Source organism: Oncorhynchus kisutch, unplaced genomic scaffold (genome assembly GCF_002021735.2).
Source record: "Oncorhynchus kisutch isolate 150728-3 unplaced genomic scaffold, Okis_V2 scaffold1189, whole genome shotgun sequence".
In the NCBI taxonomy this organism is placed as follows: Eukaryota; Metazoa; Chordata; class Actinopteri; order Salmoniformes; family Salmonidae; genus Oncorhynchus; species Oncorhynchus kisutch.
Genome location: NW_022263134.1, coordinates 7,055 through 23,509, shown reverse-complemented (window position 1 = coordinate 23,509; position 16,455 = coordinate 7,055). Strand labels below are relative to the sequence as shown.

The following is a 16,455-nucleotide window of genomic DNA, read 5'->3' as shown; positions in this document are numbered from 1 at the left end:
GAGAAGGACAGATGGTGCTTTCCCAGTTGTCTTTGAATACTGTTTCTTACAGTAAATTAACATTGTAATACGATGTTGTCAATGGCCGTATCTTAGCTTTTGCTAATCATAACATAATACAGAAACAATATTATCCTACATTACCAGTTTGTTTGAGTTTGCAAAGGTTTGCCATTTGAGTGCACATGTCAATTTGGAGGTTGTGTTTTTGTCCACAGTTTCCGAGTGTTGGTATGCGTTGCAACAGCGATTGCAAGCTTCCTTGTGGTGTCCTTATCTTCTACCATGTGGATAAGCGTTTTGGGCAATGTGTGTGTGTGTGTAGGCCTATGTTTGTGAATGGGAATGGAAACATTTGAGATATGATCATTGATCACTATTTTAATTCCTAGAACATTGCAGCTCTGACATTTCCCCTGAAACCAGACACTATCTCACTGATATTGTAACCATGGGGACGCATCTATCAGCCAGTCAGCAGTTCTGTTAATAGCTGATTTAGCTGATTAATTCATCATTTTTATTTAACGTTTATTTAACTAGGCAAGTCAGTTAAGAACAAATTCTTATTTACAATGACAGCCTAAATCAAATACAATTTTATTGGTCACATGCAGATGTTAATGCGAGTGTAGAGAAATGCTTGTGCTTCTAGTTCTGACCATGCAGTAGAATCTAACAAGTAATCTAACAATTTCACAACAACTACCTTATACACACAAGTGTAAAGTAATTAATAAGAATATGTACATATAAATATATGGATGAGCGATGGCCGAACAGCATAGGCAAGATGCAGTAGATGGTATAGAGTACAGTATATACATATGAGCTGAGTTATTCAGGGTATGAAAACATTGTTTAAAATGACAAGTGATACATTTATTACATCCAATTTTTTGTATTATTTAAGTGGCTAGAGATTTAAGTCAGTAGCCACTCATTGTTAGTGATGGCTGTTTAACATTCTGATGGCCTTGTGATAGAAGCTGTTTTTCAGTCTCTCGGTCCCCGCTTTGATGCACCTGTACTGACCTCGCCTTCTGGATGATAGCGGGGTGAACAGGCAGTGGCTCGGTTGGTTGTTGTCCTTGATGATCTTGTTCGCCTTCCTGTGACATCGGGTGGTGTAGTTGTCTTGGAGGGCAGGTAGTTTGCTCCCGGTGATGCGTTGTGCAGACCTCACTACCCTCTGGAGAGCCTTGCGGTTGTGGGCGGAGCAGTTGCCGTACCAGGCAGTGATACAGGCCGACAGGATGCTCTCGATTGTGCGTCTGTAAAAGTTTGAGTGTTTTTGGTGACCAAGTCAAATTTCTTCAGCCTCCTGAGATTGAAGAGGCGCTGTTGTGCCTTCTTCACTACACTGTCTGTGTGGGTGTACCATTTCAGTTTGTCCATGATGTGTTCCCCCCTGTAACTTAAAACTTTCCACTTTCTCCGCTACTGTCCCGTCAATGTTGGTAGGGGGGTGATCCCAGAGTCTCGAGCTTAACGACGAGTTTGGAGGGTACTATGGTGTTAAATGCTGAGCTGTAGTTGATGAACAGCATTCTTACATAGGTATTCCTCTTGTCCAAATGGGTTTGGGCAGTGTGATTACGATTGCGTCGTCTGTGGACCTATTGGGGCGGTAAGCAAATTGGAGTGGGTCTAGGGTGTCAGGTAGGGTGGAGGTGATATGATCCTTGACCAGTCTCTCAAAGCACCTCATGATGACAGAAGTGAGTGCTACGGGGCGATAGTCTTTTAGCTCAGTTACCTTAGCTTTCTTGGGAACAGGAACAATAGTGCCCCTCTTGAAGCATGTGGGAACAGCATACTGGGATTGGGAGAGATTGAATATGTCCGTAAACACACCAGCCAGCTGGTCTGCGCATGCTCTGAGGACTTGCCTAGGGATGCCGTCTTGGCCGGCAGCCCTGCGAGTGTTAACACGTTTAAATGTTTTACTCACATTGGCTGAGGTGAAGGAGAGTCCGCAGATTTTGGTAGCGGGCCGTGTCGGTGGCACTGTATTGTTCTCAAAGCGAGCAAAGAAGTTGTTTAGTTTGTCTGGGAGCAAGACATTGGGGTCTGTGACGGGGCTGGTTTTCTTTTTGTAGTCCGTGATTGACTGTAGACCCTGCAACATTCCTCTCGTGTCTGAGCCGTTGAATTGCGACTCTACTTTGTCTCTACTGACGCTTAGCTTGTTTGATTGCCTTGCGGAGGGAATAGCTACACTGTTTGTATTCGGTCATGTTTCCAGTCACCTTGCCCTGATTTAAAAGCAGTGGTTCCTGGGAACAGTGGGTTAACTGCCTTGTTCAGTGGCAGAAGGACACATTTTTACCTTGTCAGCTCAGGGTTTCAATCCAGCAATCTTTCAGTCATGTGTATATTAACCTCTGTGCGCACGGAACCCGCTAGCGGGTTGAAATTCCACAACATACGGTGATCGTTACATAAATAGTAATATTAAACATTCATGAAAATACAAGTGTCTCACATGTATCGAAAGCCTAGAATCTTGCTAATCCAACTGCGTTGTCAGATTTAAAAAAGGATTTACTGCGAAAGAATACGATGCAATTATGTGAGCATAGAGCCCCATTAAAAAAAAACATTTTTTAACCAGCACAGGCGTAACATAATCACAAACTGCATTAAAATAAATAGTTTACCTTTGACGATCTTCATCTGTTTGCAATTCCAATGCTCATTGTTACACAATGAATGATCTTTTGTTTGATACAATTTTTTGAACCGTGTCGTGAATTCCGTCTCATTCCATTTTCAACGACAAATTCCAGGTAAATAACCCACACAGAACGTGTCTTTTCCAGTCATGTTTGGTTTCACTGCAATCAACTGGTTTGTTTGTAACACAATCAAACGTGATGGGCCATTTCGCGGGACGTATTGACTGAAAGAAACTGATTTGAAGATAACAAGTCATGACATCATTGTGCACCAATGATTTGCCTGCTGTTTCGTTGATTGACTGTCTTTTAACCCAATAACCACTGATCGTCTTGAAATCTAGCTGGGTAGATAGCCAATGAGCTGAGCTAAACAGCAATATGCCATGTTTATGTGTTGCAAGACCAACCCATGTAGTAAGCTCCAGCTTAACGAGAGTCATTCGCTATTGAAGTTTCATACCGGAAGGAGCTACGCATATTACGCATTGCATTGTTTGGTAAACGCGCAGATTCAGCTGTTTATATATCAATCATTATGGCGACTAAGTCAGGGAAAGCTAAATCTAAGTCTAGATATACAGATGTACACACAATTTTAGAATAAATTGATTGGGAAGGTGAGACAGAGATTGTTGTAGGACGCTTCATTTTGCGATTGTGGAGGAATATTTTTTGAACGGGAGAGGACATCGTTTTGGGCATGGCTTAAGCAGGGGGACACGTCTGGCACTGCAGGATTTGAGTCCCTGGCGGCTTAGTGTGTTACTGATGGTAGGCTTTGTTACTTTGGTCCTAGCTCTCTGCAGGTCATTCACTAGGTCCTCCCGTGTGGTTCTGGGATTTTTGCTCACCGTTCTTGTGATCATTTTGACCCCACGGGGTGAGATCTTGCGTGGAGCACCAGATCGAGGGAGATTATCAGTGGTCTTGTATGTCTTCCATTTCCTAATAATTGCTCCCACAGTTGATTTCTTCAAACCAAGCTGCTTACCTATTGCAGATTCAGTCTTCCCAGCCTGGTGCAGGTCTACAATTTTGTTTCTGGTGTCCTTTGACAGCTCTTTAGTGGAGTTTAGAGTGTGACTGTTTGAGGTTGTGGACAGGTGTATTTTATACTGATAACAAGTTCAAACAGGTGCCATTAATACAGGTAACGAGTGGAGGACAGAGCCTCTTAAATAAGAAGTTACAGGTCTGTGAGAGCCAGAAATCCTGCTTGTTGGTAGGTGACCAAATACTTATTTTCCACCATAATTTGCAAATAAATTCATAAAAAATCCTACATTGTGATTTTCTGGATTTTTTCCCCCTCATTTCATCTGTCATAGTTGAAGTGTACCTATGATGAAAATTACAGGCCTCATCTTTTTAAGTGGGAGAACTTGCACAATTGATGGCTGACTAAATAGTTTTTTGCCCCACTGTGTATATATATATATATTATTTTTGTATGTTTGTATGTATGTATAAATATTGATACATACAGTGCCTTGCGAAAGTATTCGGCCCCCTTGAACTTTGCGACCTTTTGCCACATTTCAGGCTTCAAACATAAAGATTTAAACTGTATTTTTTTGTGAAGAATCAACAACAAGTGGGACACAATCATGAAGTGGAACGACATTTATTGGATATTTCAAACCTTTTTAACAAAGCAAAAACTGAAAAGGACTGGGGAGTACTTTAGGATAAACAATAAACGGGATGGAACTAAGCACAGACAAAATCCTAGAGGAAAAGGAAATGAGATTTCTGTATTTCATTTAAAATAAATTAACAAAACATTTCTAAAAATATGTTTTCAGTTTGTCATTATGGGGTATTACTTATTTTATTTAATCCATTTTGAATTCAGGCTGTAACAACAAAATGTGGAATAATTCAAGGGAAATTAATACTTTCATAAGGCACTGTATTACAATTGTTTCACCCTTACTCGATATACTGTGAGACGGTATTTTAACCATTTTTGAAACCCTATTATTATGTGTATCGTATTAGAGTACATATTTGCATCCATATTAAAGTACTGTGTATCTTTTAGGTGTGATCTTTGCCAGTGTGAGCGCTGGACTGGGAGAGCTCTCCTTCCTCTCTCTCACTGTCTTCTTTAGCAGGTAGACTATCTCCCTGATTTACTAACAGTTCTGTAAGTTGTTTACTTTGCAGCTCTTTTTTTACATAAAAGGTATTCTCACTCAAACCCCTCTCAATAGTTTTTTTCCGACACTCTCACCACGTGTCTCTTTCTATCCGCCTTCTTAGAGATGTGTTGGGGGGCTGGGGCTCGGGCACCGGTGGAGCAGGTGTGGCCGGGGCTCTGCTGTACTCTGGTCTCACGCAGGCTGGCCTCTCGCCCAGGAACACGCTGCTCATCATGCTGGTCGTCCCTGTAGCCATGGTGATCAGGTCAGTCCCAGGGGTGAATGTAAGGTAGTTCGGTACGGCGTACTGGCAAAATAAATAGTGGGGGTACGCTGTACCAGAAACATGAGTCTATCACAATAATTCAAGAAAATGGAAATGAAACTTTTGGCTTTTATGCCATTATTTATCATTACCGTACGTCAGAGGCATGAAACATTTGCGAATGGTGGTATAACCTACGCTCAAAACTGTGATGTGGTTCCACGATAACACTAACATTTTGCCAAGGCAGAGATGAGTGGCTGAGACGCGCGAGGACAGCAGTGGGTGCATCAATTTTCCAAATGTCATTAAATTTTTTTGGCGTTTTGTGTAACCGATGTCTCTTTCCATTCACCAGTTTGGAGGCTGGAAATATGTTGTGAGTGGATGAGTGTGTGTCGGTAGTCTAGTAAAGGAGCCCTTTTAAGTGATAGTTTGACAAGCGCATGCACACACAGGAGGTCCCATACCGGGAAGAAATTAGTTCTATACTGAACAAAAATATAAATGCAACATGTAAAGTGTTGGTCCTATGTTTCATGGGCTGAAAATAAAAGATCCCAGACATTTTCCATACGCACAAAAAGCGTATTTCTCGAAAAGGTTGTGCACAATTTGGCAGTACGTCCAATCACCTGCGGGATCTTCTGAGACTAGCCACCTGGGCAGCTGATGAAACTAATGAGTATTTATGTCTGTAATAAAGCCATTTTGTGGGGAAAAACACATTCTGATTGGGTGGGCCTTGCTTCCATGTGGGTGGCCGTCCCAGGCCCACCTATGGCTTCACCCCTGCCCAGTCATGTGAAATCCATAGATTAGGGCCTTATTTCAATTGACTGATTTCCTTTTATGGACAATAACTCAGTAAAATTGTTGAAATTGCATGTTGCGTTTATATTTTTGTTCGGTATGCTTTCACCCCTGGTCGGTCTCATAAACAATGTGGATGTGATAAGTTAATGTGTTAGGTGAGTGGGAAAGGATCACTCCTTTTCTGTCAGTTTATCTGAACCCTTCACCCCCTTCTTGTCTCTTCCTTTTCCCCCACTTTCCCCTCAGCTATTTTTTCCTGCTAGTCTTCCCCCCATCCTTCCCACAGTGGAAGTGCAGGGAGGTGGAGTCTGTGAGGGGCAGAGACTCACAGAGCAGGCAGCCCCTATTGGATGACACTGATGAAGAGGAGGAGCGGGAGAAAGGTGCTGAAGGTGTGTTTATCATGTCAGCATGTGGTAAGGTAAAGAATTTTGAGGAAAGTGATGTGTGGTAATATGGATGTTCAACACAATATATTTTTAAGTAATGAAATATTACATTTTAATTATTAAATATTTTGTAGGACATTGATTAACCAAACAGCCCATCTTCACTTCCTTCCTTCTGAATATAACAGAAGACAAGGTCACTGGACCACTGACATGTATTGAGAAACTACACATCACTAAAGTGAGTTTGAAGTCACTTTAGAAAAGTGGACTTGGTCTGTACCAATTTCAGATTAAAAAGTTATACTCTATCAAAGTTGGCCCAGACCAGGGTAAGCCAGGCCAAAATCTCATAAATATCATTTTTCCCCAGTCGATATAAACTCAATTCCCCAATGTGATAGACACAGAACAGTTTTACTTTAATTTCATTTTCACATGTGCTAAATAATCAGTTTAACCCTGGCCTAGTAAGTTTTACTCAGTCTTGATGTGCTCCATGTGTTATTGCCAATCTGCTAATATCAATTCTACCGCCTCCCCTCAGGGTCTGCTGAGGTTTGTGGTTCCGTTAGGAGTTGTCTACTTCGCGGAGTACTTCATCAACCAGGGCCTGGTGAGTAGGCCTCTGTCGCCCCTTGGCAGTTTATAGTGTCACTGCAATTAGTTGATATTCTCACCATCACTTCCATTCTCATTGTATAGTATGGATGACCCCCAACTTCTTGTTACAGTTGAACTCATTTCCTAATTTTTCAACTTTCTTTACAGTTGGAACTCCTATATTTCCCAAACTTCTCTCTCTCCCATGCAGAGCAGTATCGCTGGTCAGTACCATTCAGAATATATACAGTTGAAGTTGGACGTTTATATGCGCTTAGGTTGGAGTCATTAAAACTCATTTTTCAACCACTCCACAAATTTCTTGTTACAAACTATAGTTTTGGCAAGTCGGTTAGGACACCTACTTTGTGCATGACACAAGACATTTTTCCAACAATTGTTTACAGACAGATTATTTCACTTAGTCACTGTATCACAATTCCAGTGGGTCAGAAGTTTACATACACTAAGTTGACTGCCTTTAAAACAGCTCGGAAAATTCCAGAAAATGTCATGGCTTTAGAAGCTTCTGATAGGATAATTGACATCATATGAGTCAATTGGAGGTGTACATGTGGATGTATTTCAAGGCCTACCTCAGTGCCTCTTTGCTTGACATCATGGGAAAATCAAAAGAAATCAGCCAAAGACCTCAGAAAAAATTGTAGACTTCCACAAGTCTGGTTCATCCTTGGAAGTAATTTCCAAACGCCTGAAGGTAACACGTTCATCTGTACAAGCAATAGTACGCAAGTATGAACACCATGGGACCACACAGCCGTCATACCGCTCAGGAAGGAGACGCGTTCTGTCTCCTAGAGATGAACGTACTTTGGTGCGAAAAGTGCAAATCAATCCCAGAACAACAGCAAAGGACGTTGTTAAGATGCTGGAGGAAACGGGTACAAAAGTATCTATATCCACAGTAAAACGAGTCCTATATCGACATAACTTGAAAGGCCGCTCAGCAAGGAATAAAAAAGACAGACTACGGTTTGCAACTGCTCATGGGGACGAAGATTGTACTTTTTGGGGAAATGTCCTCTGGTCTGATGAAACAAAAATATAACTGTTTGGCCATAATGACCATCGATATGTTTGGAGGAGAAAGGGGGAGGCTTGGAAGCAAAAGAACACCATCCCAACCGTGAAGCACGGGGGTGGCAGCATCATGTTGTGGGGGTGCTTTGCTTCTGGAGGGACTGGTGCACTTAAAAAAAAAAAATCCTCCGTCATGATGACATCTATATGGATATTTCAAAGCAACATTTCAAGACATCATTCAGGAAGTTAAAGCTTGGATGCAAATGGATCTTCCAAATGGACAATGACCCCAAGCATACTTCCAAAGTTTTGGCAAAATGGCTTAACCTTTCTAGGGCAGGCTAGCGGAACCCCCTCGACAACATTCCGCTGAAAAGGCAGTGTGCAAAATTCAAAAATATTTTTTTGAAATATGTAACTTTCACCCATTAACAAGTCCAATACAACAAATGAAAGAAGCTTCTTGTTAATCTACCCATCGTGTCTGATTTCAAAAAGGCTTTACAGCGAAAGCACAACATATGATTGTTAAGGCATAGCCAAGTAAAAAAAAACTGCCATTTTTCCAGCCAAAGATAGGAGTCACAAAAAGCAGAAATATAGATAAAATTAATCACTAACTTTTGATCTTCATCATAGGACATCATGTTACACAATACGTATGTTTTGTTCGATAATGTGCATATTTATATCCAAAAATCTCAGTTTACATTGGCGTGTTACGTGAAGTAATGTTTTGATTCCAAAACATCCGGTGATTTTGCAGAAGTACTCAATAAACATTGATAAAAGATAGTGTTACTCACAGAATTAAAGATAGACATATCCTTAATGCAACCGCTGTGTCAGATTTTTAAAAAACTTTATGGAAAAAGCATAATCTGAGTACGGCGCTCAGTGCCCAATCCAGCCAAAGAAATATCTGCCATGTTGGAGTCAACAGAAGTTAGAAATAACATTATAAATATTCACTTACCTTTGATGATCTTCATCAGAAGGCACTCCCAGGAATCCCAGTTCGACAATAAATGACTGATTTGTTCCATGAAGTCCATTATTTATGTCCAAATAGAGACCCAGTAATCCATCTTCATGAGGCACGAGCACTACGTCCAGACAAAAACTCGAAAGGTTACGTTACAGGTCGTATGAAACATGTCAAACAAAGTATAGAATCAATCTTTAGGATGTTTTTAACCTAAATCTTTATTAATGTTCCAACTGGATAATTCCTTTGTCTGTAGAAAAGCAATGGAACGCGAGGTAACTCTCACATGAACGTGAAGTCACAAGCCCATGGCACTCTGCCACACACCTGGCTCATTCCCCTCTCATTCAGCCCCCCTTCACAGTAAAAGCCTCAAACAAGGTTCTAAAGACTGTTAGCATCTAGTGGAAGCCTTAGGAAGTGCAAAATGACCCCACAAGGTTGCGTGCTCAGCACCCTCCTGTACTCCCTGTTGTTAAAGGAATTTTATTCCTATATGTTATATATATATATATTTTTACTAGGATTAAATGTCAGGAATTATGAAAATCTGAGTTAAAATGTATTTGGCTCAGGTGAACGTAAACTTCTCTGATTAAGTGGTGTAAAGCTATTAACATTCTTTGTGTGTGTGTGTGTGTTCAGGTACCAGACACTGTACCAGGTGGGGGTGTTGGTCTCGCGATCCTCTCTCTGCTGTGTGAAGTTCAGGAGAATCTGGGCTCTCTCTCTGCTTAGATGAGATACAGTACCTGTCAGAAGTTTGGACACCTACTCATTCCAGGGTTTTTCTTTTCTTTTTACTATTTTCTACATTGTAGAATTATAGTGAAGAGATCAAAACTACAAAATAACACATGGAATCATGTAGTAAACAAAAGTGTTACACAAATATAGATTTTATATTTGAGAATCTTCTAAGTAGCCACCTTGATGACAGCTTTGCACACTCTTAGCATTCTCTGAACTTGCTTCACCTGGAATGATTTTCCAACAGTCTTGAAGTAGTTCCCACATATACTGAGCACTTGTTTGCTGCTTTTCCTTCACTCTGATGTCCAACTCATCCCAAACCATCTCAATTGGGTTGAGGTCGGGTGATTGTGGAGGCCAGATCATCTGATGCAGCACTCCATCACTCTCCTTCTTGGTCAAATAGCCCTTGAAAAATGACAGTCCCAAACCAGATGAAATGGCGTATCGCTGCAGAATGCCGTTTTAGCCATGCTGGTTAAGTGTGCCTTGAATTCTAAATAAATCAGTGTCACCAGCAAGCGGTGATGAAATTGTCGGTCATGACATTTTATCAGCCGGTAACTGTTATGCAAATTACTGCCTGTCTCACGGTAATATTCCTTTTAAATAACAAAACGTTTAGCATCTTTGGGCTTCCACGCATTGGGCTCTTTGGGCTTCCACAAGCAACTCTGATGCAGATCTTTGGAACATCTGCATTTTAAAAAGTCTATTAAATCCATTTAATATAGCCTACACCATCAAGAAGAAAATGTAGCCTATACCGAAGAACAGAACAGCATATTTTGAGTTGTCCTCATGTTAGGCCCTGATCTGGCTCTGCCATATGGCTGTGGGCTACACTAATTATTTTTACAGGATTTTCTTAGAATTCCGTGGCATTATTTGATAGGAAGAAGAATATAATTGAAAATAGCTTGAATATAATAGAAAGGATATTGACTTCAGAGGGTGTGCCCATATATGGCTATTCTGTGTTGTGGTTAACAAAGTGATCATTTGAAACAGGTCCTTCTATATGCTGAATATGTAGTTATGTATGCAACTTTAGTTGTGCGACTAATGATGATTTGAAAAGAGTTGGATGAAAGGCAAGCGCTCTGCTGTTTCTTGCTCAGGTTGCACACACTTCATCAGTCTCACATTCACAATTTGAGTACTTGATAATATTCTCACCCATCTGACTATTCTCAATTTAATGTTGTCTTTACATACTAAATAATATACTGAACAAAACTAAACACAAAATGCAACAATTTCAAAGATTTTACTGAGTTACAGTTCATGTAAGGAAATCAGTCAATTGAAATGAGTTCACATGACTGAGAATACAGATATGCATCTGTTGGTCACAGATACCTTTAAAAAAAAGAGGCTGGATCAGAAAACCAGTCAGTATCTGGTGTGACCACCATTTGCCTCATGCAGCGTGACACATCTACTTTGCATAGAGTCAATCAGGCTGTTGATTGTGGCCTGTGGAATGATGTCCAACTCCTCTTCAATGGCAGTGCAAAGTTGTTTGATATTGGCGGGGACTGGAACACGCTGTCGTACACGTCGATCCAGAGCATCCCAAACATGCTCAACAGGTACCATGTCTGACTATGCAGGCCACGGAAGAACTGGGATATTTTCAGCTTACAGTAATTGTGTACACAACCCCCTTGGGTTGTGCCGTGGCGGAGATCTTTGTGGGCTATACTCAGCCTTGTCTCAGGATGGTAAGTTGGTGGTTGAAGATATCCCTCTAGTGGTGTGGGGGCTGTGCTTTGGCAAAGTGGGTGGGGTTATATCCTTCCTGTTTGGCCCTGTCCGGGGGTGTCCTCGGATGGGGCCACAGTGTCTCCTGACCCCTCCTGTCTCAGCCTCCAGTATTTATGCTGCAGTAGTTTATGTGTCGGGGGGCTGGGGTCAGTTTGTTATATCTGGAGTACTTCTCCTGTCCTATTCGGTGTCCTGTGTGAATCTAAGTGTGCGTTCTCTAATTCTCTCCTTCTCTCTTTCTTTCTCTCTCTCGGAGGACCTGAGCCCTAGGACCATGCCCCAGGACTACCTGACATGATGACTCCTTGCTGTCCCCAGTCCACCTGGCCATGCTGCTGTTCCAGTTTCAACTGACCTGAGCCCTAGGACCATGCCCCAGGACTACCTGACATGATGACTCCTTGCTGTCCCCAGTCTACCTGACTGTGCTGCTGCTCTAGTTTCAACTGTTCTGCCTTATTATTATTCGACCATGCTGGTCATTTATGAACATTGAACATCTTGACCATGTTCTGTTATAATCTCCACCCGGCACAGCCAGAAGAGGACTGGCCACCCCACATAGCCTGGTTCCTCTCTAGGTTTCTTCCTAGGTATTGGCCTTTCTAGGGAGTTTTTCCTAGCCACCGTGCTTCTACACCTGCATTGCTTGCTGTTTGGGGTTTTAGGCTGGGTTTCTGTACAGCACTTTGAGATATCAGCTGATGTACGAAGGGCTATATAAATAAATTTGATTTGATTTGATTTGTACAGATCCTTGCGGCATGGTGCCGTGCACGACAATGGGCCTCAGGACCTCGTCACGGTATCTCTGTGCATTCAAATTGCCATCGATAAAATGCAATTACACTTGTTGTCCATAGCTTATGCCTCCCCATACCATAACCCCACCATGGGGCACTCTGTTCACAACGTTGATATCAGTAAACCGCTCGCCCACACAACGCCATACACATGGACTGCGGTTGTGAGGTCGGTTGGACGTATTGCCAAATCTCTAAAACAATGGAGGTGGCTTATGGTACAGAAATTAACATTTTAATTATTTGACAACCGCTCTGGTGAACATTCCTGCAGTCATCATGCCAATTGCATTCTCCCTAAAAGTTTGAGACATCTGTGGCAACTGGCTCTAACCAGAATAGAAAGAGTGGGAGGCCCCGGTGCCCAACTGATCAATCAAGAGGACAAGTACATTTAGTGTCTAGTTTGAGGAAGAAGCCTCACAAGTCCTTAACTGGCAGCTTCATTAAATAGTACCCACAAAACACCAGTCTCAACGTCAACAGTGAAAAGGCGACTCCGTGATGCTGGCCTTCTAGGCCATTTTTATTTGGTACTATGCCTTGAAAAAGTATTCACACCCCTTAGATTTTTCTACATTTTTATTGTGTTACAGCCTGAATTTAAAATGGATTCAATTGAGATTGTCACTGGCCTACACACAATACCCCATAATGTAAAAATTGAATTATGTTTAGAAATGTTTACAAATTAATTAAAAATCAAAAGCTGAAATGTCTTGTTAAGTATTCAACCCCTTTGCAAGCTTAGATAAGTTCAGAAGTAAACATTTGCTGAACAAGTCACACAAGTTGCATGGACTCACTCTGTGTACAATAAGTGTTTAACGACTACTCATCTCTGTACCACACACATACAGACAATTGTAAGATGCCTCAGTCAAGCAGTGAATTTCAAATAGATTTAACCACAAAGGTTTTCCAATGCCAAGGCAGCAGCTAATGGGGATCCATAATAAATACAAATGATGTTCTAACTTCTAAAAGTAACTGTATCCACTTGCAAATTGGGAGAGAGTGAGGTGATTGCCGTGTAAGATCCAACATAATATTTTGCGGCAGTGTTGCCTGTCAGCATTAATCATCTCTGATTGAGAGATTCAAGGAGCTTTCATCGTTAAGTAACATAGATGCAAAGCATTGAATTTACATTCATGCACTTCTGAATGAATTTTGTATCTTTGCCAAGAAGCATTTAACTGCAGGGTACACCCACATATGGAGGAATGTGCCTACCTGATTTTAGGAGTTGGGGTCAATTTAATCGTAAAACGATTCCTTGGTGTTAAATACCGTGTGTGAACAGACAATGTATAAATTGATTGTTCAGATTACGGGATGACAAAGTCATGTTTTTCAATGTTCTGTTCCAGTTAAAGGGTTTTTCCGATTTCAATTAGATCTGTGGACCATTTTTTGAATGACTAGCTCAGAATGAGCTTTCCAAAAGTTTTCTATATTATAGAGATCAGTCCTTTTCAGGAGCCCAGATCATTTATTTATAAATCCCAGCATTGGATGGTTCGGTAGTTGGGTTTCCCAGGGGACTCCATAGGCCAGCAAAGCTGAACTAAATTGTAAATATTGAAAAAAGATTTGCCTGGTATGTATCTGTCTTTCAATTCTTGGAATGTTCACGAACCATTACTATCCATGATATCAGCAAGGGTATGGATTTCACATTTGGACCATTGGGGGTGATGCAAAAGGCCACCCTCCAGATCACAAGGCATTATTGTGAAATATTGGAGTATATGTCATTTTGAATCCCAGTTATATCGATTTTCAATTTGACGCCATATAGAAATTGTGTGATCAATAATAGGACCGAAGCGTAGTTTACATTTGTTTAAGGGTTATATCAGTGAAGACCACCTCTTCCAGGGCAATAGGAGACACCATATTTCATTCTATACTCCGCAACGGGGCGGAAGATTCATGTCTAAACCAATTTAGGATGGAATGAAATGCTAGTGCCTGGAAATACAATTTAAAGTTCGGTACGGATAGTCCTACGTCTTTCCCTCGTAAAGTTTTTTTCATTTGATCCGGGCTCGCTTATCCTGCCATATATATTTAGAAACTGCATTATGATTTTATCCAAATAGCCAGAAGGGGAAGCATTGAACTACAGAAATTCAGCCATGGAAATATATTCATTTGGATAGATATGCCATTTAAAGCTACTGAGATATTAGTCAGTCTCAATAAGTGTTTGATTAGATTTTTGGAATGCATTTGCATTGAATTAGAGGGACAATAGAGCGCTGAGTACCAGGTCATTAGCGACTGGCTGTTAGCAAGTTTGGTAGGCTACTAATGACCATCGGCAACATCAGAGTGCAGTTTTGGAGAAGCATAGCTACCGTGACTCAACTGTCATGTGGAATTTGACTGCGGTCATGACTCGTGATTGCCGGTGTGGTGGTAATACGGTCAGCGTAACAGACCTAGTGGTGGAGCTATAACTTTCTCTGATCTTTCTCTCTCTCCACCTGGCTTTATATTTTCTTCTTCCTCCCCTCTAGCTCCCCCACCATCCCCACCACTACCTTTTGTACCCTTATTCATAAAGCATCTCAGTGTAGGCGTGTTGATCTAGGATCGGGTCCCCCCCTGTCCATGTCATTTTATCGTCCTAGATCAACACTCCTACTCTAAGATGCTTTGTGAATACGGGCCCTGGTCCCTCAGTGTATGAACGCGGTGTTGCTCTGTCTCCCTCAGTGTGTGAACGCGGTGTTGCTGTTATTGTCGGTGTACTACCAGTTCCTGCCCAGTGCATGGCTGGTGTTTGTGATAGTCCTCTACGAGGGGTTGCTGGGAGGAGCTGCCCACATTCTACTTCATCAGCAAGGAGGTCAGTCACCAGGGTGTGGTGTGTGTGTGTGTGTGTGTGTGTTTGTCAGCCTGCATATATAAGCTTGTGTTTATGTCAATATATAACATTAGCTGGAGGGTCAGCCATCGGACATGTTTGTGTGTGTTTGCGTGCCACTCCCCTTACCTTTCCCCTCTCTCCCTGCAGACTGGAGACAGACAGAGGGAGTTTGCCATGGTGGCAGCCAGTGTAGGAGACTGTCTGGGCATCGTCATCTCCGGCCTCATAGCTTTCCCAGTCCACAGATACTTCTGCTCACTATGAGAGATAGTAGAGGGAGAAAGACTGGTGGGAAGTGCAAAAGAGGTAGTATCATGTTTTGAAGTGCTTGGTATTTCCTTGGAGGTCTGAAGAAGAGACTCTCTGCAGCTGGGGTGGATGGAAATTGCTGATAATTATTGTTATGCTTAAATTAGAGGTCTGTTCAGACATCTTCCTGCACCTTAGCAACCTTGCTGGGTGTGTGGTAGATTCCTCCATTTACTTAGAAATCACATTGTTACGACTGGTACAAGTTTCATATCACTTCAAAAGATAACGGTCACTAGCCAACTGTAACTTTAATATTTCTGCCATCACCAAGGACATTTGTCAATGTGCCTTTGATAATTATCAGGATTGTATGTTTTAATATATTTATCTTCTCACTACATTCCAATGTCTAGTATCCTGCTAATATTTGTTTTAAATGTAACCACTAACTTTTTCTTTGCTGCTATTGTTGAGTTACTGTTATAAAATTGTGAATGCTCTAACTTAGCTCTACTAACAGTGTTTACATGTGGTGGGCTTGTATGATCAATGTTCAACTTTTGAAAACTGACCTGCGATTCTACAAGTGATTTAAAATTTTAAAAAAGATTTTGAATCAAATGTGTGGTTTATTGTTCTGTAGGCCTACTTTGTTTTTAAATAAGATAAATTGCATAATTAAAGCTAGAATCCTTAGTTGCTACATCCATTTAGACTTTTAAATTTATTATACAGTTGAAGTCAGAAGTTTGCATACACCTTAACCAAATATATTTTAACTCAGTTTCACAATTCCTGACATTTAATCCTTGTAAAAATTCCCTGTCTTAGGTCAGTTAGGATCACCACTTTATTTTAAGAATGTGAAATGTCAGGATAATAGTAGAGAATGATTTATTTCAGCTTTTATTTCTTTCATCACATTCCCAGTGGGTCAGAAGTTTACATACACTCAATTAGTATTTGGCAGTATTGCCTTTAAATTGTTTAACTTGGGTCAAACATTTCAGGTAGCCTTCCACAAACTTCCCACAATAAGTTGGGTGAATTTTGGCCCATTCCT

General features: G+C 41.2%; 1 protein-coding gene across 1 annotated transcript; it reads left to right on the top strand.

Moving 5' to 3' along the window:
• The first annotated feature begins 5 nt into the window (after positions 1–5).
• On the top strand, positions 6–16,001 carry LOC116365187 (battenin-like). The gene is given in 11 exon segments (XM_031817900.1): positions 6–304; positions 4,729–4,801; positions 4,950–5,093; positions 6,156–6,301; positions 6,487–6,539; positions 6,846–6,914; positions 7,070–7,125; positions 9,579–9,668; positions 14,983–15,093; positions 15,095–15,119; positions 15,288–16,001. Coding segments are annotated over 11 exon segments (903 nt in total). The 5' UTR covers positions 6–285; the 3' UTR covers positions 15,405–16,001.
• Positions 16,002–16,455: the final 454 nt, after the last annotated feature.